Consider the following 18,346-nt stretch of genomic DNA (forward strand, 5'->3'; position numbering starts at 1 on the left):
CCCAGCAGTCCCCCTCTACAACCTGTTCTAGTAGCCGTGGTTCTAATATATTTTTCCTACATTTATATAGCCAGGGATGTAGTGGAGGGTAAACCCATTAAAACTCGGTTTACCCATCTTTTTAGGTTGACAAATTATAGTATACATCATAGTAAATAAGATAAGATAACACTTTATTGATCCCTGTGGGAAAATCAGGTTGATGCAGCAGCAAAAGTAATATTAGTCAATGTAGAAAAAGAGAAGTAGAGTATAAGCAGGATATTAAAAAAAAACCAATATAACAAATAAGCAATAAAAAAAGCTGTAAAAGACTAAAACAATAAAGCCATAAAATAGAATGTTAACAATGTAGTGTCATGGCTTCCAGACTAGAGCAATATGGAAAATGCCCTTATCAGAAGTATCAATATTAAATCCTTATCAAACTGCTGAAGATAGGCTAAAGGAAAAGCATAAATTAATGTTTTTCTGAAAATGTGGTTGATTTTGGTTTACCTTGGTGGTTGTTTACCTTATCATCATGGAGGTTATAATTTACACACCTTTCTGTTTACCACCACACCACTGCATATATCCTATATTTTTGGTATTTAACTGTCAGTGTTTTCACTTAAAACTACTTAAGTGGTCTGCACGGTAGTGTACTACACGTTTTGTCCACTATCCCGGCACACTGTGCAGCGGATCGGGCCTGAGAGCAGCACTTCTTGCAGGCCTCCTCGGGCCCACATCCCACCAAGCCTCTGTTGTCTCCTCCCACCGCGAACACAACACTGTCGCTCCAAGCCATGATTGGGAATCCCTGCCTCTTGTTTGGGAGACATCGGGGAAAGACGCGCCTGGGACTAATGGACGCACATCATAATCAATAGGCCTGCGTCAGAAGGTGAGGCGATTTTGACGAAGAGAAATTTCACGAGAGAACGTAGTAAATTATTTGTTTAAATCGCTTCCTCTTTGCGCAGAATTTGCCGCGCCAATGATGTTCAAGATATGAATCTGTTATTTATTTTGTCAGACTCCAGAAGCAGCAGATGAAATGGTAATGGAATGATCTTTAATAGCAATGTTGGCTTTAGTCAACTTAAGTATGATGAGGGGTGTGTAGGTTGTTGATTCTCGCTGGACTGTATAGCGAGGGGTCTGTCCAATATGAAGGTGTCGCTGCGTTTAGTTTGGCTCGAATAATATCATAACCACGTTTTAACCCATTAACAGCTCGTTGGCTAGAAATAATTGCCACGTGGATGGAAGTTGAAATCGGCTAGGACAGTGTACAGTATATTTTAACACCAGGCTGAAAATGCTCAGTCTAGTTGGTTAGTTGGGTTAAGTTGACGCCTATATATTTCTCCACTCGTCGTGGTAAACAGGAGGGAATCTGACAGCAGTCCCATCCCCTCCTGGGCTGTTGGTGCCGAATAGTACTGAGTGTCTCTGAGAAATTATTTGGGGGGAAATCATGCTGGAACATTTGTACAGAGGGCCATTCATTCCAGGGTTTTCCCAAGTGCATGCAAGTTTCACACCAGCCAAGTCCTCCCTCCCTCATCCCTAACTGAAACAGCAGTCTGACCTGAACCTCCTGGTCAAACTCCTTCCTCAGCTCCTCCATGCATCAGACACCTGGAGCTGTGTTGCCAGATGATAAAATGGCTCTGAGTCAATATTGTCACATATTGCCACATACAGCACTCTCCACAATAGGGAGACCAACCTGATTATATTTGCTCTTGTCGTCATAGGTATACTTAAAGGCTGCAGGGTTATAGTGACATGGATGCTTTCGGTGTTTGCACAACCTGGACAGCCAACACAGGAGCATTTCCTGAGCCGCCCAGCAGAAAATGACTCGGAGGAATGGAAACAGAGGGGCAAGTGAGTGCTGCCTCCGCATGGAGACCACCCGGGTCCCAGAGCAGGCGAACGGGGTCGACCAGGAGAGAGCGGGAGAGGCCAACGTCTGTGACTCCGAAGAGGGGGGGAAGGGCCGTGAACCCCGAGGTTCCACGGCCGTGCCGGGCGCGGTCGAGGCCCCTGATGGGGGTTGGGGCTGGGTGGTGCTGGTCGCCACCATCATGGTCCTGGCTCTGACCCTGGCTTTCCCCTCCTGTGTGGGAATCTTCTACACAGACTTGCAGAATGAGTTCCATGCCACCAACAGCGAGACGTCCTGGGTGCCCTCCATCATGACGTCAGTGCTTCACGCTGGAGGTACTGTAGGCAATCAGTTGGGGAAACCTCAAAAAACTGTGATGTTTCATTTACTAAAACCTTCAGCAGATGTTTATAGTATAGCAACCAGGCAGAGTAATCTGTCCATTAAGAGAAACCCCTTTTAATTCAAAGTCCAAACAGTCATGTTTTGTTCACTGGAAATTCAGCACTGCATAGATACAGTACATATTAGATATGGTGTTATGTAAAAACCGTGTCAGACTTCATAGAGATTTGAATGAGGGTTTTTATGTATATCTACTCACCACATGTGCGTTGATGGTGACACTTTATTTGCATGAGGAAAAACTGGCAGTCAGATGATCATGGTAGAAAGACTTTATCTTTGTCAGTGCACAAGCCCTCAGTGCTGTGCACAAGTGACTTTCGCTCTAGAGAATAATGTCAACTTCCTTCCTCTACGACGTCTGATTCAGAACATTACATAACCTGCATGAAATAAGGACGTAGGGTGAGCTGTAAAGAGGCACATTCAGCCGATACCAAGGTGAATGTGTGCATCAGAAAGCTATTACGCAGCACTGACTAATTATTTTTTAATTATTTATTTTTGCAACTTGGTGTTTCAGTCTGGCTGCATAGCAGAGTGTGGCTCATGTGAGAAGCAGCCTGATACTGCATGCTACATGCTTTATTCATTGGACACAAGAGTGTTTGTTGCCTCACAATGACTAGCCAAAAAGACATGGTAAGGGTGTTTTTACAGGGTGTCGGACCTTTTACACATACTAACATGGAATGTTAGTATGGATGGAATGTTGTTGAGCCGGCCTTAGGGAGACTGTATGTTCACTTATGGACAAGTGTGTGTCTGGATTTGATCCTGTGTCTTAACATACACCAACAGGCCAAATGACAATCTTTCATGGTTAAATTGACGTAACAAATTCCACTGAGCTCCTGGTGCCCATTGTTAAATATGTTAATCCAATAAGCACCGTCCATCCACCGAAAGCAGAGAGATGCAGAGAAACTTAAATATGTATTTATGTTATATACTAATACACAGGATGTGATGTCCCTTGTGCCGTAATCCAAGGTGAGCATTCATGCAGAAGCCCAGTTTAGATCCCAGAAGAATGATGTAACTAACCCACACATGACTGTAGAGGACATCAGGCTCTGTCGTCATGAAGCTCCAGGTCCAGCAGACAGGCAGCACCATTCACCAGCCACCTAATCTAAATGTTACAGTGTGTGAGTGTGTGTATGTCACTGTCAAGTGGGCACTTCCCATCACAGATATTGGGTTAGGGTTACTACTGATGTTATATTATCTTTATTATTATAGGTTACTGGTTAAAACTGAGTGCATGTGATTGCAATTGCATATCCTTTCCACGTTTGAGTCACTGATACACTTACAAGTTATTGTGTTTAAGTTTTTCATATTGTTGAATGTGGGAGGGATTTCTACAGCTAGAGCATTTAAATTAAATATGGATCAACAAAAAACACAGTTTAAGTTGACAGACTCTGGCCAGACACACACATGAAAAGTTTGAGTAAGTTGAGTGAGAATGAACAAGAAACCATATTTTCAGTCATGCTTTCAGTAATTAAGACAAATGGGCCTTTTTTCAAATATACAATGGTCATACAGCCGGCGTACAGCACCACAATGTTAAAGAAACTTAAAGTGTTAACTAGACGTGCTTGATTAAGAAAATAACCTTGCCACTTCTGTGTAAGCCTTTGTCCTTTTACACTCCAGTATATGTTTAACTAAGAGCATTACATTTTATCTACAGGGCCCTTTTGTAGTGTGCTGGTGGAAAGATTTGGTTGCCGAGCGACGGTCATGTTGGGCGGAGTCCTGAGTGGGGCTGGAATGGCTGCCAGCTCATTCACCCATTCCATCACTCAACTGTACATCACAGCTGGGGTTATTACAGGTCAGGTATTCAGTGAAATTAAAGAGTAACTAAACCCCAAACCCAAATCTGTGTAAAGACTGACATCTGATGGTGAAAAGCATGCTACTGAAATTGTCATCTGCTATTGGCTGATCTTTGGTGCCATAAAGATGTCACCTTCTATAGAGTACAACAGGCGATGAGGGTGAAACATTAATCTGTAATCCCCACCTCTATATGAAAAACACTCACAACTATTCTACACATAAGGGTTTTTAGTCAGTAAACAATGTTGCACCATTCTGAGTCTTCTTTCTTCGTTACAGGACTGGGCTTCTGCTTCAGCTTCCAGCCAGCCGTGACAATCCTCGGCCACTACTTTGTGCGTCGACGAACGTTTGCCAACGCCATGTCCTCCACAGGCACGGCCCTGGGACTGTGCACCCTGCCCTTCCTGGGTAACTACCTCCACACGGAGCTGGGCTGGCGGGGAAGCTTCCTAGTTTTGGGGGCCGTCCTGCTCAACTGCTGTGTGTGCGGAGCTGTGATGAGGCCCCTCAAGCCCCCCGGGCGTCGAGGCCCGCCCCTGATGAACCACGGCCCCCCTCAGCCGGAGGAGGAAAACGGGAGGAAGCTGAAAGGGCGGTTGAGGACGGTGTTGAGCTTCCTGGTGGCTGCCGTGGGCAAACACATGGCCTTTGACCAGTTCTGCAGGAACTCGCATTATCGCGCGTACGCCATAGGCATCACCTGGATGATGCTGGGGTTTGTGGTGCCCTTGGTGTATCTGGTGCCCTACGCCACGGCCCACGGCATGGAGCAGGGCCGGGCCGCACTGCTCCTCTCCATCCTGGGTATCGTCAACATCGTGGTGCGGCCGCCCGTTGGCGTCCTCTTCAACTTTCCCTGGTTCAAAGGGCGACACATTTACGTGTTTGCCGCGGCTTTGTTGGTCAACGGGCTTAGCAACAGTATCTGCTGCATCGGGCCGGGCTTCCCTGTGTTACTGACCTACGTGCTGACCTATGGGCTGTCCATGAGCGTGGTGGGGTCTCTGATGTTCACTGTCCTCATGGATACGGTGGAGATGAGCCGCTTCCCCTCATCTCTGGGCCTGCTTGCTGTCATGGAGAGCGTTACGCTGCTCGTTGGGCCTCCACTGGCAGGTAATACAAACAGAGGTAGAGGGGAGAGAAGGAGAGGAATAGAGAGATTGAGAGAAAAGGTGGTGGGGGTGCAGGGGACACAATTACATGGAAATCAAAAAATAGGTGTTCAATGGAGTACTAAACATAGTTTGTCCCGAGCATTGTTTTACAGGCTTAAACCAGATTAAAGTTTTAGTTATACAAACATTTTTATTTAGGCAGAAATAATCTCACTGGTTGAATTAAATCTCAGTGGGCGGAGCCAAAGACCCACAGTTTTTCTGGCTATGTAACATCTGACTGAAGCCCAGTGAACAAGGTGAAGAGAAGAGGAAGCTAACATTATGAAGCTTAACACATGGGACGAGCTTGGCACTCGCCCTATGGCACTTGCATGCATGCATGTGTGTGTGTGCTTTGTCCTCATGCAAATGCACATTTCTGCCTGTGTGTAATTTGAATGGCAACAGTACAGGAATAGAGTGTTGAGCTGCTACTCCTGCAGGCTGTTGCTGTAAATAAGAGCATGTTCTCAGTCAGCCTGCCTGGTTAAATGAGGGTTAAAGAAACAACTCTGAGCTTCACTCTGGAGAGAGGGAGGAGTGACTGTTTAGCTGGTATTACTGGCAGGAAAATGGGGAAAGGGCCGGGGCTCTCTTGTTTCACTGCTGTTGCCTTCTCAAATGTCAGGTATGCTCCATGTTTATCTGGCTGGTTATATGGCCACAGAATTGTGTGGACCACAATAACAAGTCACATCAGAATCACAATCCGAGTTTGCACATGCATGGAATTTGCCTAGGGTGGTTTAAGCCTGTACGTCACATTTAACGTAAAAACAACACGAAAGTATAAAAAACAAAAGTAGTTTGTAAGAATTTTAAAAATAGAAGTTAGGGAATAGGTTTCTTTTTGTGTGTAAAGAAAGTGATATATAAGTAGTATCAGTGGTATATAAAATAAAAAACAGAAATTTAAATTTTTTTTTATCTTCAGTATGTACATGGTTCACTGTTGGAACCTAGCAATAAGTAATAATAATGTATATAATGTGAGTAGGTATAATATAAGACTATAGAGCCAGAGCAGAGTTGAGTATATAAGAACAGTGCATGAGATCAGCATGTGACATTTCTAACTATGCATTTTATTTCTAACACACTTTTTATTAGAAGTGAATAATAAAAATACAATGAAAAATAAGTGTTACAATGATTAAAAAGTTCATCCTCAAGTAAACCTCAAACTGCTACAAGGGGGAAACATTGTAAAAGAGATAAAACACCGATGTTATTGAGAATAATGATGATATTTTTGTCGTTGCAGGAATCCTGATTGACAGAACGGGGCAGTACTTCCAAGTATTTTTGGCCTGCAGTGTCGTCGTCGCCTCCTCTGCCGTGTTCCTCATGGTGTCGTTTTACTGGCTCGGCAAAAGGGACCAGAGGGCGTCCAAGCAGGGCCAGCCGTCCGCCGCCGCCGAGCCAGCCAGGCCCGCCGCTGATGTCGCTCCGCAGTGTCAGTACAGCAGCGTGCCGACAGAGGGAGATAAAGACAAGGCCTCCGACAGCGGGACGGAGTATATCACCAGCCTCTGAACCCGGTCGCGCTGCACGTCACTCGCGACACACATCACTTTGGGTCAAACAGTCTTTGCAGATAATTCTTAACGTTTGTGTGAGCTTGCCTGGTGATACACAGGCAAATACAAAGAAAATGTACACAATCACCCTAACACATGCAGTCTAGCCTACTACAAATCATTTGCAAACGCTATTTGACCAAGGTTGTTCACTTGTTCCTACATACCAAAACAAACAGAGGTGCACTTAAAACTTAAAAATGTGATTGTACTGTATAACATAAAATGCTGCTGATCTTATCTATGTGATCACACAATCTATCATGATGTCCCACTTTATCTTGCCAAGCCATACATAGGATCGTTCGACAGAGAAAGATCTCTTTCTCCTGACTGTTGTTAAGACGCGGGATGCAGAGTATGTGACACCCAGTATTAATGGGTACGGATTGCTTGAGGTCATCAAAGGTAGATATAAAAAATGTTTAAGCTGTTACAATATGTCATACACTGTCACACGTGATAAAAGGAATATGTACTGTATAAGCAGTTGTTAAACATGGTTCTGATTTCTGTTTTGCATGCTTCTCACACCTTCATGGAACAGTGCCTTTTTATGTAAGTTATTAATGTATTTGTACAAGAACATCTACAAACAGAGGAGAATGTTCATTTCAGGACTGAAGCAGGTGATTTGATATGTTAGTTTATCAAATATTTAAAACATTTCATGAGAGGTTTATTCTCAAAAGCACCAGGAGCTCAGCAGTTTTAGTGTTAAAACAAAACTGACAAGTTTTATTACATTGCAACAAAGTTTGACTTGCAGCTTTTGTGTGATAGCCTAGTCTGTTAATGAAGATATCCTGTGAGGACATCATACAATCAGTACAGGTCTGAATAAGGATGATTGCAGCACAAAACTATATCTAAAGCCAGAGTTCCTTAGTTCCCTAGTTCTGATGTGACTGAAAAAAAAAAAGAAAATGTACGCACATTTCAGGTATAAGCAAGTGTTGCAGTGAACAAAAAATTTTCTTTAAGTCATTATATAGCATTGAAATTCCATGGTGGTGTAAGCAGTGGCTTCTCTGCAATGAGAGGATTTATTAGTATTTTTCTAAGGGCTATAGTCGTGCTTTTGGGCCAAATTATATCTTTAATATGAATGTATTATTTATACATTATGATCAGGGGAAAAATAAAACTGTTCAGCAAATCTCAAATTTGTGTTCTTCGTCTATTTTTCAAAAGTTGTGTTGGGTGTGAATCCAAAGATTTCATCTGTGCATTCTTGCTTGGGTTACCAACAGTGTACATGGCACTTCACCAAGGGCCCGAAAGACCTGGGTTTGCATGTAGATAAATTTGTAATTTCATTGTAAATTTGCCCTCTCATACAAATGTACATATTGTCAATACTTGTACATTTTTACTATTGTTAGTATAATTTGCCTAACCTATCTGATGGGGTCGGTGCACCATGGCATCGCTATTGGCAGTATAGGGGTCAAAGAAAATGCCTGTCCTGGGGCCCCAAATGGAATAATGTGGGCGTGTGTGTATATGACCCAGGTTAAGTGTCTATTTATCATCTTAAACCAAAAACTCCAAAAGGGTCAAAAGCCACTGATGCACCGTCAAAGTAGTTTTTAAGTCCTATGTCCAGTTTGGATGGTTTATTCTGGAAAGAAAATCAAACATACACACTTTAACCTGTGCTCTGCAGCTGCTGTGCTCTGTTCTGATAAAGCAGCCTGTCTCCCCCCCGGTGCATGCTAGTTCAGAAACACCTTCCTGCTTTGGTCTATATACTTTCAGTGCTTCCTACTGCCACCAATACTGACACAAATTACTGGAAACAAAACAACACATATACAAAATTAATTTCAAAGAATAAAAATACAAACTTCGCTCTTACAAAGGCTCCACGCTTGATTTGTGTGGGTGAAATCATAGAGATATAACACTATGGGTGAAATCCTCTGCTGTAGTGAACACCACTCTTTCAAAGTATGACACACTGCCGCCATCTAGCGGCCAGACCGTAGCATGACCGCATGACTGGCTGCTGCATAGTGGCAAAGCACAGCCAGACAGTTTGCTGCATGGAAAATTATGATCTGCTGTAGGGATAAAAGGCGAGGCAGCAGGATTAGTCGAAATATCATGTTAGGAAGAAACTGTCGATTCTGAAATAAGAACAGTTTCTGATGGGACTTATGTTATCTCCTTGTTCCCGGTGTTTGGGTCGGCGCATACGTCATGCTTCTGAAAGTGAAACTAAAAGTAGGCTAACCTATGCCTGGCAAAGCCTTGTGCTTAAAAGAAAACGACGGTAAGTAAACAGATATAAAGCACGATAACCTCAGTTTCTTGGAAATATGTAAAAGATTATATCACATTGTGCAATCTAAATGTTAAACAGAGGTCAGCGCAGCTGTGGCTTAAAACGAAACCACATTGAAGAACATTATTGAAGTTACAGTAAGTTACCAACTAAATACTTACAAAATAGCAGCATTAGCCTAGTGTGTGTGCAGCCGTTTAGGCCTTTAAAAGAGGTTGCTTAAAATAATGTGTTGCATTTTTCGTCTAGGCTACGCTGTGTTTGTTTATAATGTTTCTATAGCCTAGGCCAAATACTACTACAGGAACCTATGTCCGTGGTACTTTTGATCTAGCATCTGTATAGTATCCTTCTACAATTGATTGTAGGATTACTATAGGGTTTCTCATGTCGTCACTCGTCAATAACAATCATATCTTTATTCTAGGATCAGTTTCACACCTTTTGCAGTCTGCACCTGAGGAAAATGAGGGGAGTGGCAGCCTGTGGATTAGCCGTCCTTCTGTCTGACATGGTGCTGTGGCTGGCACTGTGGGCCGGACTGGTGCTGCTGGAGTGCTCCAGCTGTGGAGGACTGGCAGGTCTGTGGGCCTTCGGGGCAGTAAAGTGGGCTCTTCTCCAGTCTGTCACTCGGATGCTGACTGAAGGAAAGCCCCAGTGTGTGCTCCACAGGCTGGTAGCTCTCCTCTGCCTCCTGCCCCCTGTGTTTGAAAGTGGACGGATGCTCCTGGGGCGTCCCTCGGAGACGCATGGCGGACCGCTCCCTGAACCCAGCATGACGGTCTTGGCCCTGATAGCTTCCTCACTTGCCTGTGTGCTGTGGGAACTGGTCTTCCCCAGTGATGGAGGGGTAAGAAAGGACAACAACAAACCTAATGCCCGGGCGCTGCTGATGAGGGTGCTGAAGTACTTCAGACCAGACAGCTTCTACCTGGTTGCAGCGTTTGGTTTCCTCATCCTAGGCGTCATCTGTGAGTGTGATATAGAGACTCTTAAGTTTTATATGGTACAACTGCAGACTCAGTGCTATAAACCAGTGGTTCTCAACATGGGGTTCAGGGACCACCAGGGGTCCTTGAGGGGGTTCCAGGGGGTCCCCAGCAAATTGATAAATTGTTGAAGTTCACCATTATTTAATTTACAAAAAGTTAACACAATTAGAGAATGTAGAAGAATGACTTTTTTGATCATAGTTTCACTGTTATCTATCTACCTACAATACAGATAGTCATGGAATTCTGGACAAAGTCATATCTAACAATAAAAATATTCTCAGATTTAGGTCTGAGAGACAAAATCTCATCAAATGGGGGTCCGTGGCTCTAATGTGGACTAAATTAGGGATTCTTGATATGAAAAAGGTTGAGAATCACTGCTATAAACTATAACTATTGTATAATTAAGTCACTATATTTCCAAAAAAATAGAAAATCCCAAAAAGTAAAGTATATGTGATTGTCATGTGTGATGTACATACCCATGATCAGTTTTCCTGATTGCTTCAGGAAATCAACCTCACATCACATGACATAATTGATTGTATCATTTCTGTTTAGTCAATATCACTGATCTTTTTCTGTTGACAGGTGATACATTCATCCCATTTTATCAGGGGAAGGTAATTGATATGCTAAGTGGTCAAACCCTTCAAACCAGTTTCTTTCATGCAATTGGACAGCTGGCACTTGTCTCACTTGGGAGGTAATGAAGCAATACTGTTGTCTTCCTCTTTTATGAAAGTATTTTTCTTCCCTTTGTGTATTCCTAGTAGCAACTACATCATTACAAATCATCTATCTATTTGATTAAAACTGGAATTTGTTGCAGTGACTGTAAAAATAAAAATGTCATTTTGAATGCCTCAACCTTAACAGCTCGGTGTTCTCTGGCCTGAGAGGAAGCATGTTCATGTGGACGCTGTCCAGGCTGAACAGGAGAATGAAGCACCTGCTGTTCCACAGTCTCCTGCAGCAGGATATACACTTCTTTGAGGAGAACAAGCCTGGTGAGAAGCACACAAACATTGTTTTTTCAAACCACAAACATCATTTGTGGTAATATTTTTCCAGGGCTGCAGGCACACAACACTCATTTATTCACACTGGGATTACTGTTACTGTGTACAAATCAGATCTGTGTCAGTTAATCAAAAACCTTTTGACTAGTCTGAGGATACTCAAGCATGTAAAATGGGCTTGGGTTACACATTTTGAACAAGATGGTTTGGCTCCTTTGCGACAAACAGGAATACTCAGTCCCAGAAAAGTTACTGAATTGTTTTCAGAACCTATCTCTACTTTTCTTCCATAATCTGTCTGTTGGTGGGTTTAACAAAAACAGCACATGGCTGTCGGTTAATCTTCTTTACGTTGGCCTGTCCTCCTGTTCACTCCGCAGGAAGCCTTTCCTCCCGCCTGCACTCTGATGTGGACAGGATGGGCCGCACAGTAGCGCTGAACGCCAACGTGTTGGTTCGCAGCACGGTCAAAACCAGCCTAATGCTGGTGCTGATGCTGGGCCTGTCCTGGGAACTCACTGTGCTCACCTGCATAGAGATGCCGCTCCTGGCCCTAATTCAGAACAAATACATGACCTATAGCCAGGTAGGTATGATGATATCGTCCCTGGAAGCTGCTGAGCGGCCAACAGGACAAAACTGTGGTTGTACTGGGTGGCTCCCAGGTGGGAATGTGTGTAACTGTATGTGAATGTGAAACAAGGCATTTCTGGAAAACAGTGCATGCTCAGCAAACCTTCCTTGGATAAATCCAGGAAAAAAACAAAAAAAAAAAACATACAAATTGCTGTTCTTGCTTGGGAAACCATCCGTAGACTGTGACTGCATGAGTGCAAATCCAGCTTGTGCTGTGCATTTATATTTCTCCTCATTTTCCTATCTACCTCTACTGAACTGTCTGAAAAACATATTAAGATGAAGTGTGCATTGCCTGCAGTTGAAAATAATTAAATAGACCTCCCAAATAGTACCTCAATGCTTTGAGGGTTTTGTTTCTGCAAAGCATGAAAACCGCTGCGATCTTCAATAACAGCAGACTAGCAGAATAGTGGAAATGTAGTATAGAATATTTCCGCTCTACTGGACTTTGAAGTGGAGAGTGACATGTAAGACGGGAAACATCGGAAATTACATGTGACATAGGTCAAGAAGAAGACTTGAACCCATGAGGTCATGAGTACATGGTTGATTGATTCTGATTTAATGTATTCTTTGTCAAACAGGAGCTGAAAAACCAGGTGCAGGACTGCCATGCCCAGACCAAAGATCTGGCTTTCCAAACTATCGGGGGAATCCAAACAGTCCGCAGCTTTAACGCAGAGAAAGATGAAGCGAAGAGGTATAATGACGCACTGGAGCAGCTGTGTAATGTCAAGACACGTGCAGGAATCTACAGTGCCGTCTTCTGCTTAGTGCGGAGGGTAAGATGATGGTGTGAATCGGTGAATAATTTGTGAATTATTAGAAAGACAGATGAAGGCTGTATGTACTTCATAAATGTGCAATACTTACATAGTAAATGGTACCAGCCCCACTAGGAGCCATTATCTCTCTTTTTGGATCACAACTTGTCAAGTTTGTTTCTCACTATTTTACCTGTTAGTATTTGAGAATTGTTCTGAAGCTGAAGTGACCTTGATACTTTTTTAAAAGTTTTCACTTTTCATTTCAAAGCAAGTTTAGCTATAGTTCAATCAGGAGAGACTAGGATGAATGCTCGAATGAAAAACTTTATTCTTGACATGAAACATGATGTAAACTTTGGCGTAAGCTCCATGGAGGAACTCCTCCCATTCGTGAAGTTAGGCGTACAGCCGGGATAGACGTAGGAATTAGGATGTCCCCCTGGGGAGTTCCTCTGGAGCCTGGACATTGGTGGTGATGGGGTGGTGGAGGGACAAAGGTAAATGATTGGAATGACAGCAGCATACAGCATAGATCTGAGAGAAGGGCAACGTGATGGCTAACTCTGATTGGTTCTCTGGAAAAAGAGGGAAAGTGTTCACCAACTCTGGGTAGAGTAAGCATATATGAATATACATACATACATATATGAGTAAGCATATATGAATGATTTATAAGTAGTCTTCCTGATTGAAACTGCGTAATGCTTCACTAAGTCAATGTAAGACCCAGAACTGGGTCAAAGAGTATGTTGTATTTGTTTTATCGTACTTGGAGCACAAGATGTGTGGGATTTTACATCATTGGGACCTTTCAGATAGTATCAGATAAGCTGTCGGTGAGATCAGATATTATACTAAATTGGTTTAAACTTTGTTTCACTCATTGTATTGTCCTGTGTGCCAAACCAAGCCCATCCGATGCACCAAGGATGTTAAGTCAAACTCTTAGAAACATTTGCATTTACGATTTGGCTCAGGTTTGGTAAGAGCATGTGTGATTTCTGTTGTTCAGCAGAAATCAACCAAAATAAAAGTCATTTCTGTTCATCAGCAGAAATCAACCAAAATAAAAGTCCTGTCTCTGTGTCTGGATCCTTCCCATGTAGCTGGTGACTGTGGGGATAAAGGTGCTCATGCTGCTGCAGGCCCGCAGTCTGCTCTCCGCCGGTCAGCTCAGCATCGGAAGCCTCTTGACCTTTTTCTTGTACCAGAAGCCAATGTCAGCCAATATGAGGGTGAGCTCAGTTATCTCCCAGAACTGATCTTTCACACTATAGAACCTGGATACTCTCAAATATGCACGACATTAGATAAATGCCTATTCAAGATGAGGAATATTTATAGAGATTATTGATTTTTGTTTGTTTTCTTTTGTTTTTTTACAGGAGATTTTGTTTGGCGTTGGAGACATGGTGAGCACAGTTGGTGTCATATCCAAGGTGTTCAACTATCTGGACAGAAAACCAAAGTGTGAGGAGGCAGGAGAGTTAGCTCCTGACAAGCTGGAGGGAAGAATCACTTTCCATAACGTCACCTTCGCTTACCCCTCGGCTCCCGATAAACCAGTGCTGAAGGTTATTGTCTGTTCACACACATTTGTCACACCCTCGGTCACTGTGCTCTGATGGCTCTTTAGTGGTGTTAAACATTAACCCAAGGTTGCCCAAACTATTTTATATGAAAGGCCATCATCACATCATATGATCAGATAAATGTAACAAGCAGGGGATTGGCTTCTTACCTGTGGGGCTGTAATCGTGTCATGAACCTGTTTTCTTTGCCAGTTGGTTTCCATGGAGCTGCGCCCGGGGAAGGTGACGGCTCTGGTGGGCCCCTCTGGCAGTGGAAAGACTTCTTGCGTCAGCCTCCTGAAGAGGCTTTATGAACCTCAAGAGGGACAGATCCTGCTGGATGGACAGCCACTGCACAGTTACAAACACAAGTACCTGCATCAAAAGGTACAGTTGGCCCTATGGGACAAAGTTGATCAACAACACCTCATCATATAAAAACATTTTTTAGTTGTGAGGTCGGTCTGTCACTCCCTTCCAAAAATATGTACAAATTTGGGCTGGTTTTCATCATCTATATCTATTGATTCTGAACTTGCTTTGACATGAGTGACGGGTTGTTAGACTCAGTGGAGACTTTCCAATCAATTGATGGTGTTATTTAAGCCCCTCCCCCTTTCCTGATTGGCGTTATTTTGATCTTTTTATATTTATCTATTGATCCCATCACTATGATGAACCCAGTATGCAGGACTTCACTGTAAAATGTATCCTCATGCTGTATGAAAAAAAAATAAGAGCTAACAATTATGTGATAGGAGCAGAATGTGTTGTTTTAAATAACCAATAAGCTTTATTAGGCTTTTGTGTTCTCCTAGAGCCAAATAGGTTACAGCTTATCGCAAATTATGTGCTTGTTTCATTTTTAAAGTCACTAATATGTGTTTTTTCAGTTTTAAACATGCTGGGATTTTGTAGCAGTGTGTTTCAGTCAGTATGGTCTTCTTCATGGCATGTGCAACACAGGGAATAGAAGAGCAGGGCTAAAAAAAGATTTCAAGTGTTTAATCTGCAGAAGTTACACTGAATGTCTATCAGCTTTAGGCACGTTGCCCGGTGGCTCGCCCTGCAGTCTGGCCTCTCTGTGGAGGGGGACAAGTGAAAAGACAAGTTTCTCTTTCAGGATTCAGTAGAATATCATTAAAGAATAAAAAAAATACTGTAAAGCAGTATTATATGTATATGCTAGGCAATTAGTAACATCCTCATCTCCATTTGATGGCAGATGGCCCTGGTATTGCCTGTCGAGACTCGAGGTTTAGACAGTAAAATTTGTTGCATTGGATTTATGAGTGTGCGGCTATGTTTTTCATTTAGATTAATTCTGTGTGCGTCTCCACATCATTTTAGATGGCCCTGGTGTCCCAGAACCCCGTGCTGTTCTCTGGCTCAGTGAGATACAACATAGAGTACGGCCTGAAGGACTGCACACTAGAGAAGGTGGAAGAGACTGCAAGGAAGACCGCCGCAGACAGCTTCATCTCTAAACTGGAGAGCGGATACGACACAGGTACAGAGTTGTCCATCACCTTGTGCTGCACAGGGTTAGTTTCTCACATTCCCATAATACACATACTAGGTTAACAGTCCAGGGACTATGGATGAAAATTAACTCCTTAGCTAACTCCGGCACATTTACATTGATGTGGAAACTGAAATGTTGATTAATGCACGTTGTCCCTGTTAAATAAATAAATAAATAAAATGAATAAACATAGACGGCCCATGGGCATCTACCATGGTGAATTGAAGCTGTTTCATTGCAGGAAATAAAGTGGACAAAGAATCAGGTCAGCTTAATCAGCAGGAGCCTTGTTCATAAAAGGCTCTTACAGACCAAATCCAAGCAAAAGATTTATCTTAAATCAGTCAGGTGAACTGAATTTCTCCAGTTTAAAGTTGTACATAAGAAGCTAAAACTACTTTACATTCTTCTACTTTACATGCTATAAATATAATTTTTATTTGTTTTTTAATAATATTATTTGAAATTGTCATGATGGAATCTAGGATAAAGTTAACTGTCCTATACTGTTGTTTGTTGCCTCTACTGTCCTTTTAATCATGTCTTTAATGCAACTATTTTCTTATTGTAGTTTATATTGTCCTTTTAATTACCCTTAGCGTCCTTATGCAATTATTGTTTTGTTGTTTTTAATTGTTTGATGCAGGAGTAATGCACCCAGCACTTTATTCTTCACTTTATTTATTTGCACTAATGTTTCAGGGGAGAGAGCCAGGGCACTAGCTTGTCATTGCATTGAAAACTGCTGTTAGTTTGTTTTTTTCTTATGCGCATGACAATAAACTTGAACTTGAACTTCTTCATAAATGAGGCCTAGGGAAAATTTACATGTTCTGGGAATTTGCCTTGGTCAGTTTGTGTGCATAACATAAATACAGTAAAGGAAACAGCCATAAACAGACACAGTGTACATTGTAGGAGACAAGAGCTTTTAACAAAATACACAATCCAAAATGCAATATTTACAATAGACATAACAGTATCCATAAATTTGATTTATACAGATATATTTTGAGTAGATCAAAATTGTACAGCGATGCAATGCAAATATGAGGCAGAAAATGCAAACACTCAGTAACAGATGTAAAAAATGAAAAACAGTATTTAACAAAGGCCACAACATGGGAGAAAAAACTATTGTTGTGACGGGATGTTTTGGTATTGATTGACTGATACTGATGGGAGTTTCTGGCTGTATGGGTAGAAGCTGGAGTCGCACAAATGCATTGGCAGTCACTTATTTGCAGTATGCATCGCCCAAACGTCCAACATCTTTGCTCCTAGATGCAGGGGAACGCGGTGGCAAGCTTGCGGTTGGACTGAAGCAGTGCATCGCCATCGTCAGAGCTTTGGTTCGAGAGCCACAGATCATCATCCTGGACGAGGCCACCAGCAGCCTGGACGTTAACATACAGCACGCCGTGAGTAAAACATCTTCATAGAATACTAGAGAACTGTAATCATTTCCACTGACGCACACTCAGTGGTATTAACGTCCCAGGATGTATTTGTTCGCAGTAGCGTGGTGTTTAGGTGTTGTGTGTTGTGTGTCTCAGGTGGTGCAGGAGGTTCTGGCGTGTGGCGAAACGGTGCTAGTGGTGGCCCATCAGCTGAAGACTGTGGAGAAGGCGGATCACATCATCTTCATGGAGAACGGAGAGGTGAAGGAGGAGGGAACGCACCAAGAGCTCATGGCCATGAAAGGACGCTACCATCGGTTGAAAGAGGAACTGTTCACTTAGCCTACATTTATTCTTACTGTTTATCACTGTACATAAAAATGTATTTGTAATAAAGACTGTTTGTAAATGATTTTGGTGTGTGCGGGTGTGAGATACACTACACTGAATGTGCAGGTTCCATTATTATTTAATACTTAAAACCTTAAAGTGTTTAAAGCAATGCTGTATCTGTCAAGTTAACCTGGCTGTCTTCTTGTAAAGCACAATGGGTTCATGATTCAGCGGAAAAACTTTGTCATTCATTGTCATTGTCATTCAGACTGAAAATATTCTTGTGCAGAATCACAAATAAATCTATCCACTCCTGTTACAATGGTCCTTAACAATTTTTAACCAACTTTTTTTTACAAGGCATGGTGCTCCATGCTCAGGCTTGGGTGTCTCCTAGCATTTGGCTTCAGTGTAAAAAAAAAAAAACAATTGATGAACTAAAATATCATGACATTGACCATAATTCCTTTTAAGCTGCCTTGAATACAATTTTTATGATGTCCTTTTCTTCCTTTATTTATATAGCCTCTCTGTTACAAAGTGCTTTCCAAAACAAAGATAAGTAAATACAATAAGAGTACTTCGATCAGGAAGCAGACTTTACAAGTTGCTGCAGTGTTCATTAAAGGTCATTATACAGATAAAATTAGCAGTTCCTTGGGATGAAAAAGCAGAAACACTGGCCTTTTGTGTGTTTCTTTTCATTGCAAATAAGTAAGAGTTGCAAATAAGTAAAATGACAAGAGCCCAGATACTCTCACTTTGTAACCCTATCCAGTGGACTGTGGGAGGTGAAATTGGCACACTACATTGGGATTTACCGACTATTCATTTTGTGTCAAAATGTAACTGTTGGGGGTAAGTTGGGGATCATTTTAATTACTACAAGGGAAAGTTATCTAATGGTTGATTGCTTT

At 42.3% G+C, this 18,346-nt stretch overlaps 3 protein-coding genes across 4 annotated transcripts in view; all 3 read left to right on the forward strand.

The window, feature by feature from the left end:
• Positions 1-18,346, forward strand: part of kctd2 (potassium channel tetramerization domain containing 2) — a 111,650-nt gene that overhangs the window by 6,986 nt on the left and 86,318 nt on the right. The window lies entirely within an intron of this gene.
• Positions 803-8,042, forward strand: slc16a5a (solute carrier family 16 member 5a). Its single transcript, XM_071926815.2, has 5 exons — positions 803-889; positions 1,749-2,217; positions 3,993-4,136; positions 4,424-5,263; positions 6,572-8,042. The coding sequence occupies exons 2-5, from the start codon at positions 1,851-1,853 to the stop codon at positions 6,841-6,843; spliced, it is 1,623 nt and encodes a 540-aa protein (XP_071782916.2). The 5' UTR covers positions 803-889; positions 1,749-1,850; the 3' UTR covers positions 6,844-8,042.
• Positions 8,967-17,720, forward strand: tap2t (transporter associated with antigen processing, subunit type t, teleost specific). 2 transcript variants are annotated; one of them, XM_071926726.2, is made up of 12 exons: positions 8,967-9,165; positions 9,605-10,148; positions 10,764-10,878; positions 11,052-11,182; positions 11,575-11,780; positions 12,418-12,615; positions 13,707-13,835; positions 13,986-14,174; positions 14,385-14,558; positions 15,522-15,681; positions 16,981-17,117; positions 17,253-17,720. In XM_071926726.2, the coding sequence occupies exons 2-12, from the start codon at positions 9,644-9,646 to the stop codon at positions 17,436-17,438; spliced, it is 2,130 nt and encodes a 709-aa protein (XP_071782827.2). In that variant the 5' UTR covers positions 8,967-9,165; positions 9,605-9,643; the 3' UTR covers positions 17,439-17,720. The 2 variants fall into 2 exon arrangements, with proteins under 2 accessions (XP_071782827.2, XP_078147003.1); XM_078290877.1 differs by lacking the exon at positions 8,967-9,165 and adding an exon at positions 9,297-9,314.

The sequence above is a fragment of the Centroberyx gerrardi genome, chromosome 20 (genome assembly GCF_048128805.1).
Source record: "Centroberyx gerrardi isolate f3 chromosome 20, fCenGer3.hap1.cur.20231027, whole genome shotgun sequence".
Taxonomy (NCBI): domain Eukaryota; kingdom Metazoa; phylum Chordata; class Actinopteri; order Beryciformes; family Berycidae; genus Centroberyx; species Centroberyx gerrardi.